General features: G+C 46.0%; 1 protein-coding gene across 4 annotated transcripts in view; it reads right to left on the bottom strand.

The window, feature by feature from the left end:
* The window catches only part of FERMT2 (FERM domain containing kindlin 2), a 131,493-nt gene that overhangs the window by 45,504 nt on the left and 59,204 nt on the right, over window positions 1–26,785 (bottom strand). For all 4 annotated transcript variants that reach the window (XM_053287303.1, XM_053287311.1, XM_053287316.1 and 1 more), the window contains exon 4: window positions 16,237–16,371. In XM_053287303.1, coding sequence (XP_053143278.1) covers window positions 16,237–16,371 — 135 coding nt within the window. The remainder of the gene's footprint in view (window positions 1–16,236; window positions 16,372–26,785) is intronic.

Here is a 26,785-nt window from a genome sequence, read left to right as displayed (position 1 = left end):
TGTAAAGTTCTGGCTTGAAACAAGCCAGATGTCACAATTTTTAAGCAATGTTTTACATAAATTTTAAAAATTCAAAAAAATTTGGAGCAATTATCTCCAAATTTGCTTCAGGGGGCCTCGAAACCCTTCCCCACGTGTGTGACAAGTTTCAAGGCTCTAGGACCAACTGGTGATTTTTTTAAAAAAAAAAATCATCCCCATTCACCTCTATGGAGAAAAATCCTATTCCACTTTGCTAATTCTGAAATTCCAAAGTATTTTCAAAATTAATTTTGATATTTTGGAATTAATTCCGACTTTACCAATCTAGGTTTTTAAAAAGAACTCCAATTTGGATTTCACTTATTTTGGGCAATTTCAGACAAAATCCAAATTTTTGAATCCGAATTTACACAGGTCTACCTTGTAAAGAACTTTATAACTGTAAACAACATCACTGTGCAAAGTCACTTCTGGATTAATATCATGTTAAGTTAATCTTGGTTAATGGACAGGACCTCCAAATACAAAGACATCCTAAAGCAGAATGTAAATATTAGAGGAGAACATGAGATTTGTGATCTTGTTTGTTTTAAAGTATAGTGATTGTTATTTCCTAATATGCAAAATATTTTACAATTCTTCTCTCTAAGGAACATTCAGAATGGCATTGCTAGTAAAGATGATAACCTCAGCCCTGCACCAGAGGACACAGGATATACCCTTTATGGACAGAACTAGTGTGCTCTTAAACTGTTCTCTGCGTTAGCAGTGGCCAAGGGCGCTTTCTATCAGCTTCAGCTGCTATGCCAGCTGTGTCTGTTTCTTGGGATGAATGACTTCAGAACAGTAGTACATATGCTGGTAACCTCCAGAATTGACTACTGCAATAAACTCTATGTGGGGCTGCCTTTGTACGTAGTCCAGAAAATGCAGCTGGTACAGAATGAGGCAGCCAGGTTGGCCTCTGGGTCATCTTGAAGAGACTATATCACTCCTATATTAAAAGAGCAATACTGACTGCTGATAGATTTCCGGGCAAAATACAAAGTGCTGGTTATAACCTATAAAACCCTAAACTGCTTAGGCCTGGGGTATTTAAGAGAACATCTTCTTTGCCATGAGCCCCACTGCCCATTGAGATCATTTGGAGAGGTCCATCCACAGTTGCTGCCAGCTCGTCTGGTAGCCACACAGGGACAGGCCTTCTCTGTTGCCACCCTGAGACTCTGGAATGTGCTACCCCTGCTGAGATAAGAGCCTCCCCATCTCTGACAACTTTTAAGAAGTACCAAAAGACTTCTGTCTTCACCCAAAGCTATTTAATTTGACTGTGGTTTTGAATTGTTTTAAGGTTTTTATCTTCTGTGTTTTAACTTGTTTTATGTTGTTGTAAACCGCCCAGAGACTAAAGTGTGGGGTGATATACAAATTTGATAAATAAATACATAAACATAAAATTGTGCAGTTATTTAACCCAGCCTTGTAAATAAGCCCACAGAAGTTACTAGCCTACAGGAAGTTTGAGTAGCTCACGTAGTTATTCTCCCCCCCACCCCACTTCTGCAGCACATCGATGTTCAGACCAGTAAAAACCCCAACGATTTTTCACTTTACAAAAGTTTACCTAGAGATGATTCTTCCTTGCCACAGGCAATGAAACGAACCCGGTTTAAGCTCTCTTTTTATACAGTGCCTCTCTCTTACAACTAGGACTGGACATTATGGCAATATTGTATGCATGTTCAGACATCTGCTAAACACTGAGGATGCAGCTGCACTGGCTTTCTCCATTTGTATATGGATTGTTCAGCTGCAACTACAGAAAGTTGAGTTGAGTTTATTTTTAAATGAATGCTTTCCTCTTGCACCGTCTACATTTTATGCAGAACCTAGACATATGCTGGAAGTAGGACAGGTGTTGGATAGCAACAGAACCGAAGGGGCAATGACAACCGGAATCCAATCACCATAAACAAAGCGCCCTGGAATCCTAACGTCAGCTGCTTCAGCAAAGCATCTTGCCGTCTACACTAAGAATAGAGGAGAGTCTATTCACTGAGCACTACTGAAGTTTAGCTTTTCCATTTCAAGGGAGGCTGCACAGGGGCAGCGCCAGGGGGTTAGCAGACATGAACTGATAAATGAAACACTGAAGTGCAAAAGTCCATCTCCTAGATTTATCCCTTTTACCCCTGCTAACTGGGCAAAGAGGCACCTTTTTAACGTGGTGATTCCCTTTACTTAGCAGGGGGAGAGTAACTACAGGTTGCTTACCTGTAACTTTTAATTAATATTGTTTTAATGCTGTTTTAAAATATTCTTTTAAAATTGTAATGTTTTAAACTTTTCATTTTTGTTTTAACTAATGTTTTACATTCTGTTTTTATTTTGTTGTAAACTGCCCAGAGACGTAAGTTTTGGGTGGTATAAAAATATGTTAATAAATAAAAAATAAAAATAAACTTTGGTTCTTCTAATGGTCATCTGTCCTTTTACACCAATGGGCGATGCGCCTGCACAGAGACCTCGTTGGAACCTAACAAGCTCAATCCTCCTGATTCAGGCGGGAACCCCACGCCCAGCCCCTCCACATCCCCTCAGTCACAGAGTCCATCTTCAGTAGATCCAGCGGGGAGGATGGGAGGGAGTGTAAAAGGACAGATGACCACTTGAAGAACCAGTTACAGGTAAGCAACCTGTAGTTCTTTGACGTGGTCTCTGTCTTTTGCACCAATGGGCACATAACAAGCTAGCACTCAAGGTAGAGGGAAAATTAAAACAGAAACATGGATGCACTCTGCAAGAAGTATTTATTTCAAAGAAACAAAGTACATCAACCAAAAATAGACTGCAGGACAGTCCTGCCAAACTTAGCATCACTCCGTGCCCTGGCATCAATAGCATAATGTCGAATAAAGGAATGGGGCGAAGTCCAAGTAGCCGCCTGACAAATTGTGTCTAGCGGGATCACACGATCAAAGGCCGCCGAGGCCACCATGGACATGAGTGCACCTTAATGGTCCCAGACAATTGTTTAATTGCCAAGCGATAGCAAAGTTCAATAGCTGAAACAACCCACCTAGATAGGGACTGCGAAGAAACTTGCAAACCTTTGCGAGGTCCATCATACAGAACAAAGAGAGAAGGAGTTTTTCTCCACTGTGCAGATCTCTGAACACAGAAGGACAATGCCCTCCAAACATCCAAACAATGCAACCTGAGTTCTGCATCAGATGAAGGATTCTGAAAAAATACAGGTAAGGTAATTGGCAGGGAACGGTGAATGGTAGAAACAACTTTCAGAAGAAATTGAACATCCGGTCAGAACACGACCTTATCTTTATGAAATTGAAGGTATGCTAAATCAACCCTCAGAGCCTGCAGATCACTCACCCTCCTTGTGGAGGTGATCACCACTAAGAAGGCGAGGATCGATCGAAGCCAAAGGCTCAAAAGGCGGGCATAACAAACCAGCCAGTACCACAGACAAGTCCCAAGCCGGTGACATTACAGGGTATTCTGGCAAAACATGTGACAGCCCTTTCAGAAAACTCTTCACCAGTGGGTCCTTGAACCAGGAAATCCCAGTTGTGGGAGAATGTGCCACAATGGCCGCCAAATGTACCCTGAGAGAGGAGAGTTTCAAACCAGACTCTTTCAAATACAAAAGATAAGTACAAACATTTTGAACCGACAGGTTAAGAACATCAAAACCATTTTGAGTAGCAAAGGCAAGAAAACAAGTCCATTTATGTCCGTACGACTTTCTCGTCAAAGGCTTCCAAGCAGCAAGCAAAATGTCTCTGAGTTTCAATGGGAAGACAGTAAGATCTTCCAGGCAGCCAGATGCAGAGACCGGATTTCTGGATGGAGCACCTGACCCCTCTCCAGTGACAGAAGGTAAGGTAGCAAGGGAAGGTGTACATATGTCACTGCCAACCACAGAGCGGCAAACCAGGTCCTCCTGGGCCACCAAGGGGCTATCAGGATGGCCATGGAGTGGTCTCCCTCAGTTTGGGAAGGACCCTCAGTATGAGTGGGAATGGCGGGAAAAGGTAAAGGAAGAGGCCCTTCCAGGACAGGATGAACGCATCGCCCAGAGAGCATTTCCCTTCCCCTCCCCTTGAACAATAGAGGGCACACTGAGCATTGTCCTGTGACGCAAAGACATCCAGAACCGGAACACCCCACATTGTGAACAAGTCTTGAAGCATGCCCCGATCCAACATCCACTCGTGGGAAACCATCTTCAGTATGCTCAGAGTGTCTGCCTGAACATTCAGGTCTCCCTGGATGTAGACCACATGTGGCATCACCACATGTGCCACACACCACAGGCACAGGTTGATTGAAAGGAACAGGAGGCTCCTCGAGGTCGTGCCTCCCAGTCGATTTATACAGGCTTTCGCCGTCATATGTTGGTCTGAATCATCACTGAACCCGCAATTACGGGTAAGAACCCTTTGAGGGTGTAGAAGACAGCCAGCAGTTCCAAATTATTGATGTGTCGACCTATCTCTCTTGCAGTCCAATGGCTGCTCAGGTGAAAATTGTCCATATGAGAGCCCCAACCTAGCTCCGACGTGTCAGCTGTAACCACCCACCATGGAGGGGGCACATGAAAGGGAGCGCCAAGGCCCAGATGACAGACCCTGACCCACCAAGCAGCAGCTTTGCACATTATTCTAGGAGGTGTGCGCTCCAAATGAGTGGAATCCAAAAGGAGGTTGAATATGTCCAGGAACCACCTCTCAATGATATGCATCCAGAGACACGCATGTGGAAGCACATACGTGGTGGCAGCCATATGGCCTAACAGGAGCTGCACAGAGCACAGGATCTATGGCCCTCCGGCCTGTACAAGTGTCCCTATATGGGCTTCTGGGAGAAAAACCTTCTCCAAGTGGGAGTTGAAGATCAGCTCTATAAACTGTATCCTGCAGACTGGTTCCAACTGGGACTTCCAAAGTTGACCTGTAAGCTCAAGCCCTCCAATGTGTCTATGACTGCACTGAGAGAGTCCAAAGCAGCCCACTTTGAACCTGCTAGAATGAGCCAATTGTCCAGATATGGCAGTATTTGTATACCCTTTTCTTGCAGGAATGCCACTGCGGGGGCCAGACACTTTGTAAAGACCCTCGGGGCCGTTGTCAGGGCAAACAGTAGGGCCTTGAACTGATAGGTGATTCCCCCTATCTTGGAATGCATAAAATGGCAGTGCTGTGGGTGCATGATATGATAATACACATCTCTTAGGTCCAAGGAGATCATCCACATGTCCCACTCCAACAGGGCCAAAATAGTCGCCACAGACAGCATTCGGAACTGCCTGTAAGCGAGGTGCCTGTTCAGGCCTCTTAGGTCCAATATAGGGCATTTACTGCCATCCAGTTTCGGAATGATGAAGTACTGGGAATAGAACCCAGGACTTGTCACATTGGCGACCTTTTCAATTGCATCCTTCAAGAGGAGAGTGGAGTTGACGGAGTAGTCACGACCCTGGAAAACGGTGGTGTCTGGCGAAACTCAAGGGCATAATCTATGCGTATGACAGTGAGGACCTACTGATCCACAGTCACCTCGTCCCAATTCACAGGGAAGGAAGCAAGGCGTTTCCGAAAGGCCCAATAGTCATTGCTTTTTTTAAAAAGTATTTGGTCGCTGCCTCTGAAAGGCAGGCTTACTGGCCTGGAAACAAGACTTGTATCAAGGCTGGAACTTATTAACTCAAAAGGAACGCTCTGACGTTGCTGCGGAGGAACTTTAGCCTGCTGGTAAGGAGACCATCTGGACTGTCTCTGCAGTTTAGAGGCAGAGGAAGAGGAAGACATAGATTTTGCCATACTCCTTAGCTTCTGCACTTTCTGCAAAGTCTCATCAGTCTGATCCGTGAAGAGGCTAGAACCTTCAAAAGGAAGATCCTCAATTCTAGCTCAAGCCTCATAGGTCAACCCGGAGGAACGTAGCCAGGCACGCCTCCTAAGAGCCACAGACGTGGCCATCACCTTTGCTGCTCATTCCACAGAATGTCTTGCAGAGTAAAGTTCCTGCTTTGCCACCTGCACAGCTTCACGCAGGAAGGCCTTCGCCGGATCCCGCTTATCCTGGGGCAGGAGATCCAAAAAGGGGGCCACCTTTTCTCACAGAAAATGGTTATACCTGGCATTATAGGTCTGGTAGTTGGCAACCCGCAAATGTAGAGCTGACGCCAAATAGAGTCTCCTCCCAAAGGAGCCCAACTTCCTCCCCTCTTAATTACCCAGCGCAGAGGGACTGTGACCTTAGACTTATTCAGGGAGGCCTCCACCACAATGGAATTTGGTATTGGGTGATTCTTTAAAAAGGCTGTATTATCCTGCATCTTCACCCTATAGAAATTCTCCAAACGTAGGTTGGGTTGGGAAAGGGTTGCTGGCCTCTTCCAATGCCCACGCACGACTTCCAATAAAGCCATATTAAGTGGCAGAGACGCCGGTACTTTAGCCTCCACATCAGTGAGATTGAATAAAGGGTCCAGTTCCCCTTTTTGTTGCACATCAAGGCCCACCCCTAAAGATGAAGCCATGCGGGTCACATAGGCCAAGTATTGTTTCAGATCCTCCGATGGAGACACAGGTTTAGAGTCTGATTGAATGTCCAAGGAAGATTATCCCAAAGAAACTAGGAGAGTCAGGGTCACCTCCTTCACTATCCGTTTCTGGAGGTGCAACCGGATTTGGAACCAATTCTAGAGGGACGGTTGGAACCTCCGAGGGGTTATCCAAGGGGGATGGTACCAACCCATCCGCCGTCATAGTCGGTATCAACGAAGGCTGCGTCACCGGAGGCTGAACTGGAACTTCCAATGGTGACATGTGGCCACTAGTGAAGTAGCGCCGATCCTGTCAAGGAGCACGAGAGCGAGGCTTTCCTTCCAAATGTGAAAGGACCCAATGTAAATCACGTCTAGTCCCCCAGTCATCAGTCGCAAATTCCTCCCAGTACTGAGATCCGTACTGCAACCTCCCATAGTCAGAATAACCAGAGCGGCAATCAGAGGGAAACTGATACATGCCGTCAGTCAGTCTCCACAGGAGGGGGGTATGTTCTCTACATAGTACATGGAACCCCATACACAGTCACAGTATTGACCAGAGTATGACTGACCACATCGATCCCAGGGACCGAAGAGGGAGTTTCTACCAAAGGTATAGCAGGCCTAGGCAATTCGTCTGACGGCACAGAAGGAACCGGAACCACAGGTGGGTCCGAAGCAGGCACCAACGGTATTGGTACCAAAGCCAGGTGTTCCAGCGCCGGAGGAGCAGAGTCCAAACGCTCTGACGGTATTAGAAAAAGCCATTTTAAATGGCTGCTTCAACGATAAGGCCTCTGAGGAAAAGAGGGCCAAGTCCCACATGGCAGCGCGCAAGCGAGAATTCTTTCGAGCCTGCTTCGTGAGCCTTTGGCAATGAATGCAGGTCTTGACTACGTGGGATTCCCCCAGGCAAAGAAGAAACTTGGTATGAGTATCGGGGGAAGGGATCTTAGATCCTCAATGAACACATTTTAAAATGTTTTCTGTCTCCTTTGGTTTACTTCTCAATAAAAATTATTTTTAAAAAATAAAAATAAAATGTTTTTTGTGCCCAGCATAGAAATTTCCGGCCAGCCGGCCACAAAGCCCTGTCCCAGCCAGGACCAGAGCCAAACGAACAGGGAGAGAATGAGGGTGGAGGGGCGTAAAAATAAAAACGCCAAGAAAAAAGGGCTAATGCACGAAGTAAATTAAAACAACAGGTGTGAAATGGGGAAACAGGAGAAAAAACAAGAAGAGGATCTAAGAAAGCCACAATCCTACTTGTTGCGGAGCCAAAGATTCCACGACGTCTACTGAAGCACGGACGACGAAGACTGAGGGGATGTGGAGTGGCGCAGGCGCATATAGCGGCCAGGGGTGGGGTTCCCGCCTAAATCAGGAGAATTGAGCTTGTTAGGTTCCAATGAGGTCTCTGTGCAGGCGCATCGCCCATTGGTGTAAAAGACGGAGACCACGTCGAAGAACTGACCCCATCCACCCCCAGCACAGCACTTCCAGTGACTGTTGCTGGTGTCTGTCTTATGTTTCTTTTTAGATCGTGAGCCCTTCAGGGACAGGGAGCCATCTTATCTTATCTTATCTTTTTATTATTTCTCTATGTAAGCTGCTTTGGAAACTTTTGTTGAAAAGCAGTATATAAATATTTGTTGTTGTTCATGCTCTTATTATTATTATTTTTTTAGGTTTCAAGAAGAAGAAGAAGAAGAAGAACAAAAACAAAAATGGGGGCGGGGAGACATCTCCCTGCACTACATTACACTTTACAGAGCAACATAAACCAAAGAAAGAAATGTTCCCTGCAACAAAGACCTTACAGTCATTTCAACAGCGGTTTAGTACGACAGCGAGGCTGGTGGAGAATGAGGAAATACAGCTGTCCACTACTTGCAAAGGATTTGTTTCCTTTCTTCCTCATCTCACTTTATTCAACTTTCAGTTGGTTCCAACACCAGAGTGTTTCAAATTATGAGTTCAAAATTTGAGCATTGTGCCCTTGTTGCCATTGTCTCTCAAGTGATAACAATTTTGCATTCTTGGCCAGCCCCTTGGAAAACTAATCTGTGTAACTTGTAGTGTGAACAGCATGTTGAAATGAAGAGTTGATTTGCACTTCCAGGGAACAGGGCTTGAGCATTCTGGCTGCTCCAGCGCTGCTACAAATAAAAGGTGGTAAGAACCAACAGGGTAGGGGGATGTGTCCCCTTCACATTTGCTGCGTCCCCTCTGCAAAATGCACCCCCTATCCCACCAAACTGTATGGAGGAGGAGATCTGGTCTTGTGGAAACAAGCATGAATTGTCCCCTTTGCTAGGCTGGATCCACCCTGCTTTACGTTTTGAATGGGAGACTACGAGCCCTTTCTCACAATCGGAGAAAGGGCTCTAAAGGGGTGAGGGGAGGAAGCCAGGAAATGCTGACCTCCCCCACAGATGATCCGTTCCTTCTGGCCAGCCAAACGGATTGTTTACCCAGATGTTTGCTGGCTGCTACTAGCAGCCGGGAGGTTTGGGGGCCAGGAGGCCCCCAGAACTCCCGTAATGCACTGCACAAGTGCACAGTGCATTATGGGAAGCCGCCCAATACAGGCCAGGAGGTGGGCTAAATGATTGTATGTAGGTGCCGTGCGAAGCCACGCAGCACCGACACACAATCATTTAGCCTGATTTCTGGACGCCCTTGCACCCAAAACCCAGGCTAAGAGGCAGGGTCCCTAAGCGGGTTTGTCGCTGTGCCGCTGCGAGCCACGCAGCACCCAGCAGTAAACAAGTGCAACCCAAACCGGGCTTGGCTTCCTTAGCCTCATTGCGCATGTGAATAGCTCCTACATGTGTGAGCACCATAAGACATTCCCCTTAGAGGATGGGGCCACTCTGGGAAGAGCAGAAGGTTCCAAGTTCCCTCCCTGGCAGCATCTCCAAGATGGGCCCGAGAGAGACTCCTGCCTGCAGCCTTGGAGAAGCCGCTGCCAGTCTGGGAAGACAATACTGAGCTGGATGGACCACTGGTCTGACTTGGTAGAAGGCAGCTTCCTATGTTCTTATGAGAAGTGGCAGCCAGGATTCCACGCCTGCTCTTTGCTACCATCCAGTCCTTACTGATAAAGGCAGTCCCTGCCCAAACACCAGCAGCTAATTTAGAATTACTCACTGGACTGACAATGAGAAGGAAGATTCTATTTTCAACAGAGTGTCAGGTTTGCCTGGACCCTCGGGAAAGAAAATCTAGAGAAAGCTCACAGGACCCAGAGTCCCAAGCCTCTTGGCGAAACAAGAGAGGGTAACTAATCGGAGTCAAAAACTACACTGGGCAAGGGAGACATATGTAGCCGTCTCCCATGTCCCCCCCCCCTTTTAAAGGTAGCTACCACTGGAGAGGCACTGACCGGGAACAGAGGAATGGCAGGGGGAGAGCCAACTTAACCTTTCCCCCTGCAACCATTTTCCCACTCAAAATGTCCCAAGCTTTTTCCACTCACAAGGGAAGAGGTTACGGATACCCATCTCTCTTCTCCTGAAGGTGGAACAGCAGCCCGATGTGTGCAAGCACAGTGCTAAGCAAAGGGAAACTCTTTCCCCTTTGGCAGAGCATCTCTCTCCCCCCTGCCATTCCTTCGCTCCTGGGTAGAGCTTTTTCACAGAATATTATTATTTATTATTATTTATTCAGTTTCTATACTGCCCTTCCAAAAACGGCTCAGGGCAGTTTACACAGAGAAAGAACAAATAAGTAAGATGGATCCCTGTCCCCAGAGGGCTCACAATCTAAAAAGAAACACAAGATAGACACCAGTCACAGACACTGGAGGGATGTTGTGCTGGGGGTGGATAGGGCCAGTTGCTCTCCCCCTGACACTCATGCAGGAAGACTAGGCTTATTTTAAGCCAAATTTTGGGTTACAGCCCATTTGACCCATGAGTATACCCCTTAGGTTCTGGCAACACACCCACCAGCACTTTGCTGAAACTTCTAATAGCTGCAAGGCAGGTCTTGTGCTGAACTCCTCAAACTGTGTTTGTCATGAAACTCTGCCAAGGACCACATTCTTTAGCCAACCCATATTTCACAACAGGGTTGGTTTTTTTTAGTTGTTTTTTTTTAAAGAGCATCTAATTTGCTTCTCACATTTTTGACTAGAGAGCAAAGGCCCTCTTACAAAGCAACTTGCTGGTTTATTTACAATCCTAGGTTTTGTGGAGGAATGCCAAGGGCAGGGGAGGACAGGCTACAGAGTGAGCTTGTAGAGTTGCTCCCTTCTTAAAATAACAGCTGCTTGAATCTTTAAAACACTGTGACTCCCCATCTTGGGGAGGGGAAGATCCTGGCCCTTGGGTAGCTGGATCCTTGCAAGGACTGCAGATTATCTTGTTGAGAAAGCCTGATCCTCTGTTATCTAGGCACTTAGTGATAATATGAGGACCATTTAAGGAGGTCAAAGAATCCCAGGCATTAGCATGCAATCTAACAGAACCAGAAAAACACACACACACACACACACACACACAGCACGCAACTGAGCAACAACATTCATAACATTTGCTTTGTACATTTTCAGGCAGGGAAGGACAACATAATCCCCTCCCCTTCCAGAATTCTTGTGAGGTCTGTGGGGACATGGGAGGAGTCCAAGATTCATCTTTAAGTAATTTTATCTAGTTCCCATAGTTTCAATTATTTTTCAACTCAAATTGTTTTTAAGTGCATATGTAAAGATGCTTTCCCAAGGACTCAACTTTCTCCACAGCTGAGGGTTTCATCTTCATAGCATTCCTACTCCAGAATTAGGTGCAGAGCATCCAGCAACCAGAATTTGCCAGCCAATAATGTTTCTGTAAACAGTAGATTTTATGTAACTCGGATCTACCCATAATCTGCAGCACCCCTTTTCCACTTCACAATGTATTTTTGACCTGCTAGTTAGTGGTGAATAAATTGCTTTCTTCCCACCCGTGCACAGGGTCATGGACTGAGTAGGACTTACAATATTAATCCATTGCAAGAACTCATTTAATAAAGCCACAGCAGGTACAAGTTCATGGCCTTAACTTTTTGTTGCAGGAAAAAGAAGAGAGATGGCAAGAAAGCACTTATTTAAAGAAGTATTGTTAAATGCCATGGTCTGGCATTCACTTTACAAAACAAATGTCAAGAGCATTCTCTGGATGGGAGGTCCTCTTTGCTTGGGGCTAGGGGTCAAATTACTACTTTTAAGTGCACTGTGTAGGAACATAAACGTCTATGCGGAACACGTTGGCTCACTAGGCTGAGTGGAACGAAGTATCCCAGAAGTAGCTTGTAACAAACCATTCATTATCCTTCTCTGCCAAATCTTTAATGTTTCCTACAGCTGGATTGCAAGACTTGCTGTGACGATGGAATGTGCCAGCAGTGACACCGGGCCCACCACTTCCAGGGGCTTTGCGAGAATCAGCAGGCTGGAGCTGCTGGCAGGTATACCAGGGCAGGTGGCTACCACTAAGGGAGCCGATTACAACCCCGCCCCCCCAAAAAACCACCATGCACTGGCCAACAGGAATTGCATCTTATATAATAAAAAAGTGGCATGAAATCTTCAACTCAACTATGTTCCCATTCAATTATCATTCAAATATGATGCCCCCAAACCAGCACCACTTCTGAAGAGTCTCCGTGTAAATAGATCAGCATTCACCACCTCTAGGCAGAATGAGGAGCAGGTCTTGGATTCTCATGCACTGTCTGCTCTTCTACTCCCAGCCCCACCCCTCCACCTACACACATGCGTGCGCATGCGCACACGCACGCACACACACACACACACACACACACACACACACAGACATCCAAACCAGGCAACCGTGTGGTTTTATGAATGTAGGCTGTTCTCTGACCTTGGATACTGAACACACAAGAGAAGGATATCAATATTCAAGGAGAAATCCCATCCTTCAAATAACTGCAGGATCTCCTAGTTTGGGCATTGCTTTCTATGCACATTGAAGGCAAAAAGGAGCAACTGCAGGACCTGAGGTCTTCTCCCAACCTCATCATGTGTGAGGGTGGGACTCAGTACAGCACTCCACCAAACTGGCCTCTGTCACCCAATAGTAATTTTATGTATGTATGTATGTATGCATGCATGTATTCGATTTCTATACCGCCCTTCCAAAAATGGCTCAAGGTGGTTTACATAGAGAAATAACAAATAAATAAGATGGATCCCTGTCCCCAAAGGGCTCACAATCTAAAAAGAAACATGATAGACACCAGCAACAGTCACTGGAGGTCCTGTGCTGGGGGTGGATAGGGCCAAGAGGGGCTATTAAGAGGGGCTACTAATTCCCAAGAGGGGCTACTAAGGCAGGCTGCCGTCACTGTTATTTCTTCTACTGAACACACATATATCTACACGCATCGGACAACATGGGAGACTGATGCCACGAGGCCCAGGGTCAGCACACATTTTCAGTCTTTGTGACTGCATTATAGGCTTTAAAATCCATTTTATTCTAACATGTAAACTGGTGTTAAAGTCCTCTCCCAATTGCTTAGTCCCTAATGATCTGTTCACTATGCAAGGCCAATATTTTAAAGCTGGCATACTCAGATGAGATCCTAGTCATTAACTTTTCTTTACTTTCTCCCTTTCTTTCTTTTTCGACTCAGAAGATGCAGGACACAGTAGTTATTTCCAAAACATTTCCAACGTATACCCTGGGCATAAGAGTACTTATCAGAAGACAGCCCCACCGATTTCATATGGGACTGACGTACTAGTAAGTATGCTTAGGACTTCAGCCTACTCACTGGATGAGTCAACAGGGAAGTAATTCAAAGGCAAATGACACCTCCTGTTGTCACTGAAATGGGAGTCCGGCATTTTAAAAGGAGACAGACCGGAAAGATGTTCGGAGCATTCAGTTACCACTCATGTTTGCATGGGTAAGATGATCTGTTCGACATTTCTCCACATGGGTTCCTTGGGACTGGCCTCAGCATGCCCTTTCCACACTTCAGAGAGTCCAATGTCAATACTTCCTGCTGCTAATGAAAAAGGGGATGCACTTTCTCAAGCTAGTGCACCATGTCCCACAATTAAAATTAGATGGGAGGTTTTGGCAGGATCTGCACCTAGAGAGCTTCAAAGGACTCCAAACTGATCCCTGATGGAATTGCTTGTACCAGGCTCTGCTATCAACTGGCAGTACACAACTACTGTGCCAACACAAGTCACAGCCGCAACTCTGGCTGCCCTTAAGGTGGCAGATCAAATTTAAAAGATACTGGGGTTAGTATTCAAAGCCCTGAATGGGAACGGGCACAGGTCTTGACTATATTCGAGACCTGCTTGAAGCATCTCAACCTGGTGGCTGTCAGTGCTCAAGCAGCACCTACTGTTCCAGGATGGCAGCAACGTATCTTACGCCTTTTGCTATGGTGAGGTTTTTAGTGCGGAATTCCTTCTGGGAAGATCTGCCTTTGTGGCTTCTCTTTGAAAAGCTCCTGAAAAGTGGGTGTGTACTCCAGGTGCTTTCCAAAGCTCCACTACTGGCTTCCCGTTATGTAATCTTCCATTTCTTTCATGTGCGTCACTTCCCTTTAAAATTTTATCTATCTATCTATCTAATTCTCTAAGGCGTACCTGTGGCTAATCCCGTGTGTGGCAACTCTCGCAAGAGTTCGTGAGCAGCTACCAGAAGAGGAATGCTAGAAAGCGGCAGCGGCTACAGAACTGGCTGAAGGGATGTGGGATGGGGAGAACGAAGTGGCTGAAGGGATGTGGGGAGCATGGCATGGCTGAAGGGATGGAGATGAAATGAAGATGGCGCAGGGAGCCAGATCAGTTGCTGTGGGCTGGGGGGGGGGGACAGGGAGAACTAGGGGCGTAGATTCTCTGCGCTGGGTCAGCTAGTTATTATTTATTAGTCATATTTGTAGACCGCCTGACATCTCTCTCTCTAGGTGGTATACATTAATTGAAATACAATAAAAACAGAATTAAAACAAAATTTTAAAAATGTTTTTAACTAGAAGCCTGAGAAAACAGGTGCATCTTAAGGGGCTTTTAAAAAGGCAACCAGAGATGGAGAAGCTCCTGTTTTGATAGGGAGCACATTCCAAAGCCCTGGAGCAGCCACAGGGAAGAGAAAAATCTTTTAAAAATTAGTTTTGAGGATAGTTTTATTTGTAGCTTTACATGTTAATGTTAAGCACTCTGAGGTCCATAGAGGGATATATTCAAGCATCTTAGGAACATAGGAAACTGCCATGTACTGAGCCAGACCCTTGGTCCATCTAGCTCAGTATTGTCTGAGCTAGACTGGCAGCGGCTTCTCCAAGGCTGCAGGCAGGAGTCTCTCTCAGCCTTATCTTGGAGATGCTGCCAGGGAGGGAACTCGGAACCTTCAACATGCAAGCAGGCAGGGGCTCTTCCCAGAGCGGCCCCGTCCCCTAAGAGGAATATCTTACAGCCCTCGCACATGTAGTCTCCCATTCAAATACAACCAGGGAAGACCCTGCTTAGCACAAAGGGGGCAATTCATGCTTGCTACCACAAGACCAGCTCTGCTCCCATGTAATAATTGTAATATGTAATCACCAGCTCTTCTTCATAACATCCTAATTACTGATGAGGGCAACGGGGCGGCAGGGAGGAACGCTGCCGCCCCAAGGGGCTTGAAAATAACAGAGTGCAGGGGAAATGCGGCGGAAAGGGTGAGTGCACCCTCCCCCACCCTTAAAGAACCACCCCTGCTGGCGCCAAAGCACTTTCGGGCTCATCCCTAGTAGACACAGAGCAAAGAGATAATCCACTATACAATGCCAGGGGTGGGGTGGGTGGGTCATATATGGTCACCATATATGACCATATGGTGTCATATGGTAGCATATGACACCATATGCCAGTGTCTGTAGAGGCTCAGCTGTTGTGCACACAGGACAGGGCCTTCTCTGGAATTGCCCCCGATCACAGAATTCCCTCCTAGAGGAGAACCCTCCTGTGCTCTCCCTCCTGGTATTCCAGAAGCAGCTGAAGACTGCCCTATTTATTTGGGCTTTTTGTCTGGGAATGTTGAGGGTCTTGTTCTGTATTGTTATGGGCTGGTTTTGTAGCTGCTGCTTTTAATTATTTATTATTGCTCGAAATGGATTTTAAAGCTTTTGGGTCACTGACACAAGTCAGTATAGAAATGAAGAAGCCCCTGCCAGTCTGTGTAGACAACACTGAGCTAGATGGACCAATGGTCTGACTCAGTATATGGCAGCTTCCTATGTTCCCAAATGCAAGGATACATACATACATAAATTCAGAATGCAAAAGTGATAGGCCCCCCAAAAGAAACACACACTTATTGCTGCTCCAGGCTGGAAACTATGCCTAATGGGCCGTTTTAAGATATCAGCGTCAGGCTAACGTCTACATGCATCAGACTTCGTACTCAAAAGAGCACTTGACACGGTGCCACAGTCTTAATTGTGGAGCTGGGAAAATGGATGCCAAATGCTGCCATGACGAAATACTGCCCAGCTCTCCAATGACTTCCTGCAGACTTGAGCTTCAGTGCCATTTCCTGTACAGACATCAAGAGATCAGGTGCAACCAAACATCTTTCCCTTTCGCATCGACTCCAATTTCAGTTCCAAACTCCTTCCCAGCCAGCCCGCTTATTCCATTACAGCAAAAATATAGGCTCCACCTGAACCAGGAGTGATTACTTGAGCCTCCAGCTCAAGCGTCTCATCTTCAGACTGGTCATCCAGCTTTTTCTTTTTCTTCTTGGTTGGGTCTCTGGGCTTCCTCAAGAGAGAGAGTTCTTCTGGATGCCTGATATCTAGGGCAGAATAATAAGGAAATAAATATTTTCAAACAAAGCAAAACAGTTTTCCATTTTGCTGATGTTATCAGATTACAGCTATTAATAGCAACCTCTTCTGCTTTTAGGAGGCATGTGCCTGAGCCGGTTCGGCGCCTTCTCTGGGAAGCGTCGAACCGGCTCAAGTGCCGGCGTTCAAGCCAGCTCAACAGGGCAGGGAGTGGTTTTCTTAAGGAGCCAGTGAGGAGCTCCTTACCTGCTCCTTCCCATCCCGCCGCTTTTCTGGGTGCGGTCCCTGGCCCCCAACCAGCTGTGAAGAGCTGCAGTGCTGCTCCCCGCAGCCGGCGCACATGCATGCTGGCCATGTGCAAGCCAACATCATGCGGAGGCTGCAGGGAACAGCGCCATAGCCCCACACAGCCATTTGGCAACTGGGTGTCGTACCCAGAAAAGCAGCAGGGCGAGGAGGAGCAGGTAAGGAGCTCCTTAAGGGAACCGCTGCCCGCCCTGCCAGCCCACGCATGGGCCATTTGTGCACATCTCTAGCTTCATGCCAGTATACCAGCCGCAGTGTATTCTATAAACCATAACTATGCTACCTGTCTTATTCTCACATCACATCACATCACTTGGGGGAGAGGGGAGGGGAAAGGAGTCAGAGATGTGCATTGTACTCCCTCATTTTGAGGCACCCACAACACACTTTATTTGAAGCGGGTAAAGCCCAAGTCTGTGTTCCCAGGACCATCATTTGCATACAGAAAGATCAAAGAAATCCTGAGACTACTTCTCAGCAGGAAGTTTCAAAACCTGCAGCTGAAGTGACACAACCACTTTTTGCGTGATTTCCAGCTGTGCCACAAACGCAGGAGAAGAGCATTCTGAGAGTGCAACCTGAACAGAGGGGCGGGCCAACTTTGTCTTCTTTGACTGTGGTGTTGCATCACCTTCTGCATACACACATTCAGGGCACCATGCTTGATACCTCACCTCCAGTTTTCCATCCAGTGGGAAACCAGTGCTGGTTTTCAGTACTAGCCCCTTGCAGCAAAACCCACAGAGTATTTGCGGCAGACTGAAGCCTCACAGATTTATTATGGCATTAGCCTTTGTAGAGGAACTGGGCTCTAACTCAAAGAGGTTTATGCCACAATAAATCTGCCAGCCTTCAGCGTGCCACAAGACTCTTTGTTGTTTTTGTTCATTTTGAAGAGTCTCAGAAGGGATTTGAAGCAGAAACCCAGGATTCCATTGTTAGGAGGAGAGGGGAGAGAAAAGCTGCTTGGCTTTCTGCTTATTCTCCATTTTTAAAGTGACAGATACCTGCCAAAGACCTAGTTCATTTGGAATACACCCACCTGGAAACGTTTCCTCCACCCCATCTGTCTCCTCCTTCAAATCCCTGTCTTCTGCAAAGCCACGTGATCACCATAGCGCAATGTTTTCTCTGCACTTTTAAGTCTCCTTCAACCCTGCCCTTGCTAGCACCAGCCTCCCATTTCATCTTCATCCTATTGGTCTTTCCCCAGCCAGGCTCGTAAAAGGACCACTTCTGAGATACAACACAGATCTGGCCTGGTATCTCAGGAGCCTCTCTTCAGAATATCAGGTGTTCTGCCACAGAAAAGAAGGGCACGCTGCTAGCATTTTAGTGCACAATGTGCCAGCCGTCAACATATCACTCTTTGTCCTGTAGACCGTAATTAGGTTTTTAAGGTGTTGCGTTCATATGAGTTACTAACTAAAAGACACACAAACCAAACACTAAGATTAAAGAAACGTGGACACCTAACTATGAATAGCAAGCTTGCTCATATTTTTAGGGACAGGCCAAGATAATACCCACAGGAGCATTCAGATGGAATCATGTCGACTACAGAAGTAATTAAAACTGGTTAATTTTTCCTGTCTAAACTGCTTTGATAGGAAGCACAGAATTCCCTCTCTCACCAGCACTGAGCAATACCAAGCTTTTTGGCAAGCAGGTCACAAGTCAACACATTAGCCTGGTCTCTTTAATCCATGCTGTAGTCGTGTTGCAGTTGCACTACTGCAATGAGCTTTACATGGGACTGCCCTCGAAAAATATTTGGAAACTACAGATGGTGCAGAATGCGGTCACCAAAATGATTTCTGGGACAGCTTGCAGTGCATATAATATTACTTCAATCTTGAAGACACTGTACTGGCTGTGAATGTGTTTCTGGGTACAACTCAAAGTGCCCTAAATGGCTTGGGCCCTGGGTACCTTAGGAACCGCCTCCTCCCAACTGAATCTACCCTCCTGACCAGATCAGCTAGGGGGGCTCTGCTCTGCATGCCAATACCTGCTGAGACTCCTTTGCGGAGTATGCGGGACAGGGCCTTCTCAGTTGTTGCCCCCAAGCTGTGGAACTCGCTCATGGCTGAGATCCACATGGCTCCCTCTCTCCCAGCCTTTAAGAGGAAACTAAACTCTTTTTATTCTGGCTTTTGGCCAATGAGTTGCCCTCTACTTGCTTTAAAATTGTAGCCATGTTTGCTTTATTCTAACGTTCTTTTTATTCAAGTTTTAATATTATTTTTATCTTGTTGTTAACTGCCCCAGGGTCTTAGGACGAAGGTTGGTATAAATAAATTGGGAGGATCACGAGCATACTCTGGGGACACATACATGTCTGGGGACCAACAGCATTCTGGATAGTGAGTAAGGTACCTCCTTCACTTCACCTAGAAAGCCTGTAAGAATCTTGATCATTCATTCATTCATTCATTCATTTATTATTTTACTGTATCTTATTTTATTTAATATATCGCCTGATTCTGAAGCCTCTAGGCAGTTCACAAAAATAAATACAATAAATACAAAATTAAACAAACTGGTTTAAGGGGCTTAGGAAGGATAGACATGTTGACTTGGTTTTGCAGCAATGTAAACACCAAGGTTCCAGTTCCCTTCAAGGGATGGGAGTCAGCAATCTCTCCCAACTCTTCTGAGGACAGGGAGCAAACAGGGTGTGCTCACTGAGTGAGTGGGGTATTTCTTCTCATGCTCAAAACCTAAAAGAATGCCCTTGCGCTCTCTGTAGACTTCAAATCTGACTTTAACCCACACTTGATTCTAACAGTTAAAAGGCTGTGCAAGTGTTCACGCTCTGTTAGACAAGCAGCGGGCGTGGGCCATGATCTGTGGCTGGATATAGCCCTGACCCAGCAACTGTAACCTCTGCCCCTGCCCCATTTGCGGGGGGGTGGTGGTGGTATTAACATCAGGCACGAGGAGATGCAGCCAGAAATCTGACTTTCTCTCCTTCTCTTTTCAATTGTATGTACACCACTTTGAGGCTTTGGGTCTGAAAGACGGTAGACAGATAAAATAGTATGTAATTAGAGGAACAGGGGAAAATGTCTCTAAGTGTGAAGCCCATTTACTGCAATGAAGAAAACTGCCCAGGTGCATAAAACTAGGGTTACAGCAAAAAAGCTGCAGCACATTGGACTTGCTGGCAGGCACAAAGCTCTCTTTCAGACCTCTTTGCTGATTAACTTTTTTTATCCTGCCTGCAGCATCTCTAACACAACAATGGGTAGGTTTTATTTGGTTCTTGCTGTGAGGGGCTTCCAGCTCTCAAAGCAAGAAGCGTTAATTTTCTCTTTCCTACCACCCTCATTTCAGCGTTTTAATACATTGTTAATGACCTGGAATAACCCGACTGGTAGACCCTGGGTCATAGTTCATTAAGTGTGGACTCCTATTTACTATCAACACCATCATGGGGTCTCACTATCAGTCAGCTCCAAAACCTTTCTCCTTAAAATGACGGAGCAAAACTTCTGTTGAAATCCTTATGCAGTCACACTCTTTCTTTCTGAAAAGTTTCTAGCCACTAGAATGCTACGTTTGGATAATATGGGAGACATATTTCAGCTCTCATGAAGCCACTGAAAGCACTGAGCAAGCCATTATCTCTGAGGGCTATCGTGATGAAGCATCATTAAGATTCTCACTGCAAAGCAATTCCACACAGAGAAGAAAATGCTAGGAGGGTTTAGCTATTATTAGCTTGCCCTATCACTCGGCAGCCTTCTAACTAAAAACAGATTGATTTATTTTTAAGCGTATTCCCGTGCCTAGCTCTGGGCATTTAAATGTATAAATTTAAATGCCACGCTGAGAGCCAGCGTGGTGTAGTGGTTAGAGTGCTGGACTAGGACTGGGGAGACCCGAGTTCAAATCCTCATTCAGCCATGAGACTAGCTGGGTGACTCTGGGCCAGTCTCTCTCAGCCTAACCTACTTCACAGGGTTGTTGTGAGGAGAAACTTAAGTATGTAGTACACTGCTCTGGGCTCCTTGGAGGAAGCGCGGGATATAAAATGTAGTAGTAGTAGTAGTAATAAAAATGAAATTCATTTACACGGAAAAAGAAGTCATCCTGTGGCACCTTAAGGATGAATGAACGTGCTGCTGCATATGCTTGTGTGGGCTGGAGCCCACGTTACAGAGGCAGGATTTAATCAAGAACTCTTGCTCTGCTTCAAGAAAATGCTTGAGCTCAGAGTGTGGCAGAAGAGGTGCTTCTAAAGGTGGGCAGTGACCAGCAAGAGTGCCAGTGCGCTCAATGGCTCCAGCAGATAAGTGGAAGACACGCTCAAGCAACTTCAGTGGCTCTTGTAGAACCTGCAGGCACAGCAGCTGTTATACCATTCACAACACTACACTCTTACTGTGATCCAGTGGCGAATGGGCAATTTTCCATGCAGGCTTGATTCTCCACTGCAGCCAAGCAGATTTGTGCCATTGACACAGATACTAGTTGCGCACATGAAAACTTTTACTGCACCAGGTGCTGCTGAAGGAAGGACAACATACATGCTTTTCTAGAGTATGCGTCCCTCAACCATCTCTTTCAAGAGCAACCCCTCTCAGTTGCTTTCAGAGGAACAGCAGGCTGTTGAACTCACCACAGGTGTCTATTAACTAGTCATAGACAGGAAGACTTACTAGATCTCTAACGCTAACCCAAACCCAAACCCATTTTATTTATTGATTTGTTATTTCTCTATGTAAAGCACTTTGAAAACTTTTGTTGAAATGCGGTATAGAGAGCCAGCGTGGTGCAGTGGTTAGAGTACTGGACTAGGACCGGGGAGACCCGAGTTCAAATCCCCATTCAGCCATGAGACTAGCTGGGTGACTCTGGGCCAGTCACTTCTCTCTCAGCCTAACCTACTTCACAGGGTTGTTGTGAAAGAGAAACTCAAGTATGTAGTGCACCGCTCTGGGCTCCTTGGAGGAAGAGTGGGATATAAATAAAAAATAAAATAAAATATTTATTTATTTATTTATTTATTTATTTTTACATTTATATACCGCTCTTCCTCCAAGGAGCCCAGAGCGGCGTACTACATACTTGAGTTTCTCTTTCACAACAACCCTGTGAAGTAGGTTAGGCTGAGAGAGAAGTGACTGGCCCAGAGTCACCCAGCAAGTACCATGGCTGAATGGGGATTTGAACTCGGGTCTCCCCGGTCCTAGACCAGCACTCTAACCACGACATAAGAATAGTCACAAGACTTGCATTTCATGGCCACTTAGCCCCTCCCTTTATCTTCTCCCCCCACCCCACCCCACACTATACCCAAGTGTATGTGCATATACGCCTCCCTCCTCATGTGAACTAACACCTACTTCATGATGAAGTAGGTGTTAGTCCACATAGGCTTCTGCTACAAAAAATGTATTAGTCTTCAGGGTGTCAAAAGACTCCTTGTTGCTTTTGCTGCAACCATTTTGCTTGCTTGACTTTTGGAAGACTGGCTGGCATCCATAACTTTGAACAAAGGTGCCAGGAAACTGGAGCACGGCAGTGTGTGAAGCATAGCACAGGCTTCCAACAGGTGCCAAAGAAGCCATCCTGTTCGGTCATCACAATCTGACCTGCCATGTCAGTCTTAAAGGATTAAGAGCTCTTACCAGTGCACTGTAGATAATGCAGCAATGGCTCTTACACAGCACACACACACACACACACACACACACACACACACACACACCCTTCCTTCCAAGGAGGCTGCTATGCAGAGGCGTAACTAGGGAAAACGGCGCCCGGGGCAAGCACTGAAATGGCCCCCCCCGCGCCCCCCCCAACATACTACATTATACTTAGGTTTTTCCTCACAAGCGCCCGCCTCCAAGCAAAGCAATGGGGTGCGTGTGTGGGTGGAGCGGAAGGGACCGCTCGTGGGGGGGGCACCGATGCGCTCCCTTGACTGCTGCAGCGCTGCTGCACTGAGCAGGAAACATTTGTATTAACAAAAAATTTAAAAAAATAATAAAAAAAATTTTTTTGTCATGGCGGCGCCCCCCACGTGACCAGAAAAGATGGCGCCTGGGGCACGTGCCCCCCCCTATAGTTACGCCTCTGCTGCTATGTATGTCTATATCCTGCACCCCAACAGGGAGTAAGGGGAGTTCCTTGAGATGAGATCTGCTTCTACAATACACACTGTCTTTTAAAAGAGACTCACATGCACAACAAAAATTAATGTCCTGAAGTCGTCTTAAACAGATACTAGGACACTTTCTAGATTACAGGCTACAACAGGAGTCAAATGCTTTGGTTTGGCAGGATTGTGTTGAAAATGATTCCCAGAATCTCAAACTCCTACAATGGGAGTTTGTTGCGATATACATGCAACGTAGTAACACTATAATGCAAAGATAAAATCCCAAAGGAGGCATCGGAAATGTGAATGGCACCTTGCTGTCAGTGCAGGGACTGCCGTGTCACAACATAGGAAGTACGGACGCACACTTAGCAGATCCGTAATGACACTGTTGTAGGGTTTAATCTGGGAAGCGCCCAGTAGAATCAGATTTCTGTCCTTTTGCCTCCAAACAATTATTGTTGTGGAAAAACAGCTTAAAGGAGAGAACATTCTAGGCAACTGTACACCACATGGAAAGGAGCACAATTGGCTCAGACATTATTAGAGATCTATTTTCATTGTCCCAAATGCATCAACTGTTTTTCGCCTTCAAAGGACTTCAGAAATATTCTGTGCCCTACTGACTAAGCTTGCTCATGCATCCCTTCTCTCCTGTCTCTGTTCAAAAGGCAACTTCACATTATCTTCCCTCCCCTACCCCACTTCCCCGAACAAGGAAATTAAATCTGCAAATCTTGTCCATATTTACAAAACATTCTCATATGCTACCATGAAAAATGTATTGCAGTAACTTAGACCTTGGTTATGCAAATGTTTCCCTCAGATTTGAAAGGGTAATATCACCTTGTTCTAAGTCATTCTTTCTGTTTGTAACGCTGAAAGTTAGGAAGCAAGCAACTTCTCCAAATTACATCTCTTATCCATAAAAGGAAGGGGATTGCATTAGAGACTCATGCTCACCCATCCCTCGCTGTGCTTTTCCTCCCCACACAAGAGAGATGTACTCTCAAAGGGAATTCTTCGCTGATTGGGAGTTCCCTGCATCACTTCTTAAAAGACTAAGTTTTTCGCTTGTAGGATAACAGTACATGATAGAAATCACAACAGACTACGACATTCTTTTGCTGACCAGACTTCCTTATAACTGGAGTCCCTGCTGAGGTCTCTAAACAGGTGCAGAGGAACCAGCAGCAAGCCATTTCTCTAACGGAGCCATGGGAACAAGCACGGGATAGAGATTTGCGCGCAACTGGCAGGGGCCAGTTTGAAGGTTGTGGGGAGACACCTTTTAGGGCGGGGGAGCCCCCCCCGCTGCACTCTTAAAAACCGGTCCAGCAGGGCGGTAGCGTACCTCCCTGCCGCCCCCCGTTCCCTCCTGGGTCTGGAAGTGACCGGAAGTATCCCGTGCACATGAGTGAGTGCGCCGTGCATGAGCGTGATGTGCACGGGGTACTTCTGGTCCGAGGAGGGAACAGGTCAGCAGGGAGGTATACTACTGCCCCGCCGGACCGGTTTTTAAGAGAGTGTGGGTGGGGAAAACATGGCCGGGGGTAGGTGGGTAAGTTCACCCTCCCCTGCCCCTAAATATGTTCCCCCCGCCTTCGAACCAGCCGAACCACCAGCTGTTTGAACCTGATCAGAGGCCCGTAAAACAGCCTCTGAACAGGTTCGTGAACAACCCTAGCACCAGACTGGAAGAGATTATCCAGCTCCTCTGTTTCCAAGGGCTAAACACCACAAATTAAAGAGCACCTCCTTCCACCGAAGCTTCTTGGATTCCCCAGGGCTCCACTACAGTATCAGTTTATTATACTTCACCAGCCTGGAGTCCGAGAACAAAGGATGGTATATAATGTAAATAAGTACTTCAGTACGTATATATGTGTATATTATTATGGCTGCTGCCAGTCTGTGTAGACAATCCTGAGCTAGATGGACCAATGGTCTCAATCAGTATAACACAGCTTCCATGTTTCTATGAAGTCACCAGCATGAAGTCTTTGGTAAGCCACTATAGCGCAGCTTCTGTCCTCCATCTGCAACATGGAGATAATATTATTGACCTGTCTTGTAGGAGTTTTGCATCAAACAACAGAAGTTGCACACATGAAACACTCAAAAGTGCAATTCTGCTATCTGGAGTATTCCTGTTGATGGGATGATATTGGTCAAGCATGAGTTTGACCACAGACAACAAAGTACAAGAGAGTGACTGGTATCTCCAGAAGAGGTGGCACCACCCTTCGAAAATCCCTCCTATGAATAATTCGCCAGTTGCACATAAGCGCCATGGGCCACTTATTCAAGGTCCTTATGAAGTGGTATTGCTGTCACCTTGACTTTCATGTTTATGGGACATGTGTTATTTATAGCTCATTGGCAGTCAGAAGCCCTTCTGGTGCTCATTTCTGGGGCAAGAAAGTTTTCCATTATAATTAAAATGACAGAATGAGGCTTCCAAAGAGAGGGCTAGAAGCCAAGTCTGACTTCTGCAAAGACACCCTTCTGGAAGTTAGCCAATTTCTTCATTTGATCAAAGGACAAGGAAAAAAAGAGATCCTTGATATGGAGACTGGACTTAAAGAGTAAGTGTCCATTCTTAAACCATTTTTGCATACGGGTAATGGAGCATGCCCAGCACAAGAGGAGCGGTTGTCTGCGGGGAAAGGAAGTCTAACCAGCCTTCCCCAAAGCCCGCCCTTTAGCCCTTCTCACCAGTCATGAGAAGAGGCTCCATATTTTATAACAGAATGGCAAGACAAGGTACAATCCTGGCAGCAACTTCTATTTCGTAATGACGACACAACCAGGTGTGATTGCTGCATCACTATGCATGCTTCACAGCTCTCACGGCTGCTTGAAAATTATTATTATTTAAAAAAATAGGTATGTGCCACTTTTTAATTTAAATAAAGTTCTCACTGCAGGAAGTGTTTCCCTTTCCCAAAAGGGATTGCAACTGAAACAGACCTAAACAAAGGAAACAGGAGCAACAGCCACTGGGCTGGACTAGGACAGTGGCTCTTCTTCTGCTCTCTCTCGCTCTCTCTCTCTCTCTCTGCCACCACTTGAAGACGTGGCTCTTTTTCCTTTCGTGGGCCACTTCTAAAAATTACTCTGGCAGCATGGGAGCCAGCCCAGCATAGTGCCATTAGATCATGAGAAGGCGACCCAGCGTGTGGATGAGCATGAATAAGACACACGAGAGGAAGCCACACCGGCAGGTGGGCAGACAAGTCACCGCACGAGCACCTTCGCTCTACCGCAGTGGCGGGGAAGGAACCGTGCTGCAACAGCGCCCGCAGCACCAGCATAAACTCAAGAAGTGGCCTTTGGTGTGCTGGCAACAACTGTGCTTCCTTTCCTTTCTTTCTAAGGATTTTATTTTATTTATTTTATTTATTGTTGGATTTATATACCGCCTTTCATTAAAAACAATCTCAAGGCAGTTTACAAAAGCTAAAAAACATACAATAAAATGACAATAATAATATTAAGCTAAAAATATAAGAACTTCTAGGGTTCCTACAACTCATTTTGGCCAATAAGTTGCCCCCTGTGCTCTTTTAATTTTAGTCATGTTTGTTCTATTTCTGTGTTGTTGTTTTTATTGAAAGTTTACTATTGTTTTCATCTTGTTGTTAACTGCCCTGGGATCTTAGGACAAAGGGCAGTATATAAAGGTAAGTAAATCAAAACCTAGGCCTTGCTAAGTGTGGAACTAAAACTGGTGTAGTAGAAAAGATGCCTAGCCTTTGTGCAGCTGTACCAAACCATTAGGTAGCACTTTCAAGTGTTCAAAGTACTTCACATAGATTATCTTCTTGTAAGTTGTCTATTAGGAAATGCTTGACTAACAAGCAGAAGGTTGCTGGTTCAAATCCCCGCTGATACGTTCCCCAGAATATGGGAAACACCTATATTGGGCAGCAGTGACATATGACGATGCTGAAAGGCATCATCTCATACTGCGCGGGAGGCAATGGTAAACCCCTCCTGTA

The sequence above is a fragment of the Hemicordylus capensis genome, chromosome 1, assembly GCF_027244095.1.
Source record: "Hemicordylus capensis ecotype Gifberg chromosome 1, rHemCap1.1.pri, whole genome shotgun sequence".
Lineage (NCBI taxonomy): Eukaryota > Metazoa > Chordata > Lepidosauria > Squamata > Cordylidae > Hemicordylus > Hemicordylus capensis.
This window is presented reverse-complemented; position numbering and strand designations above follow the sequence as displayed.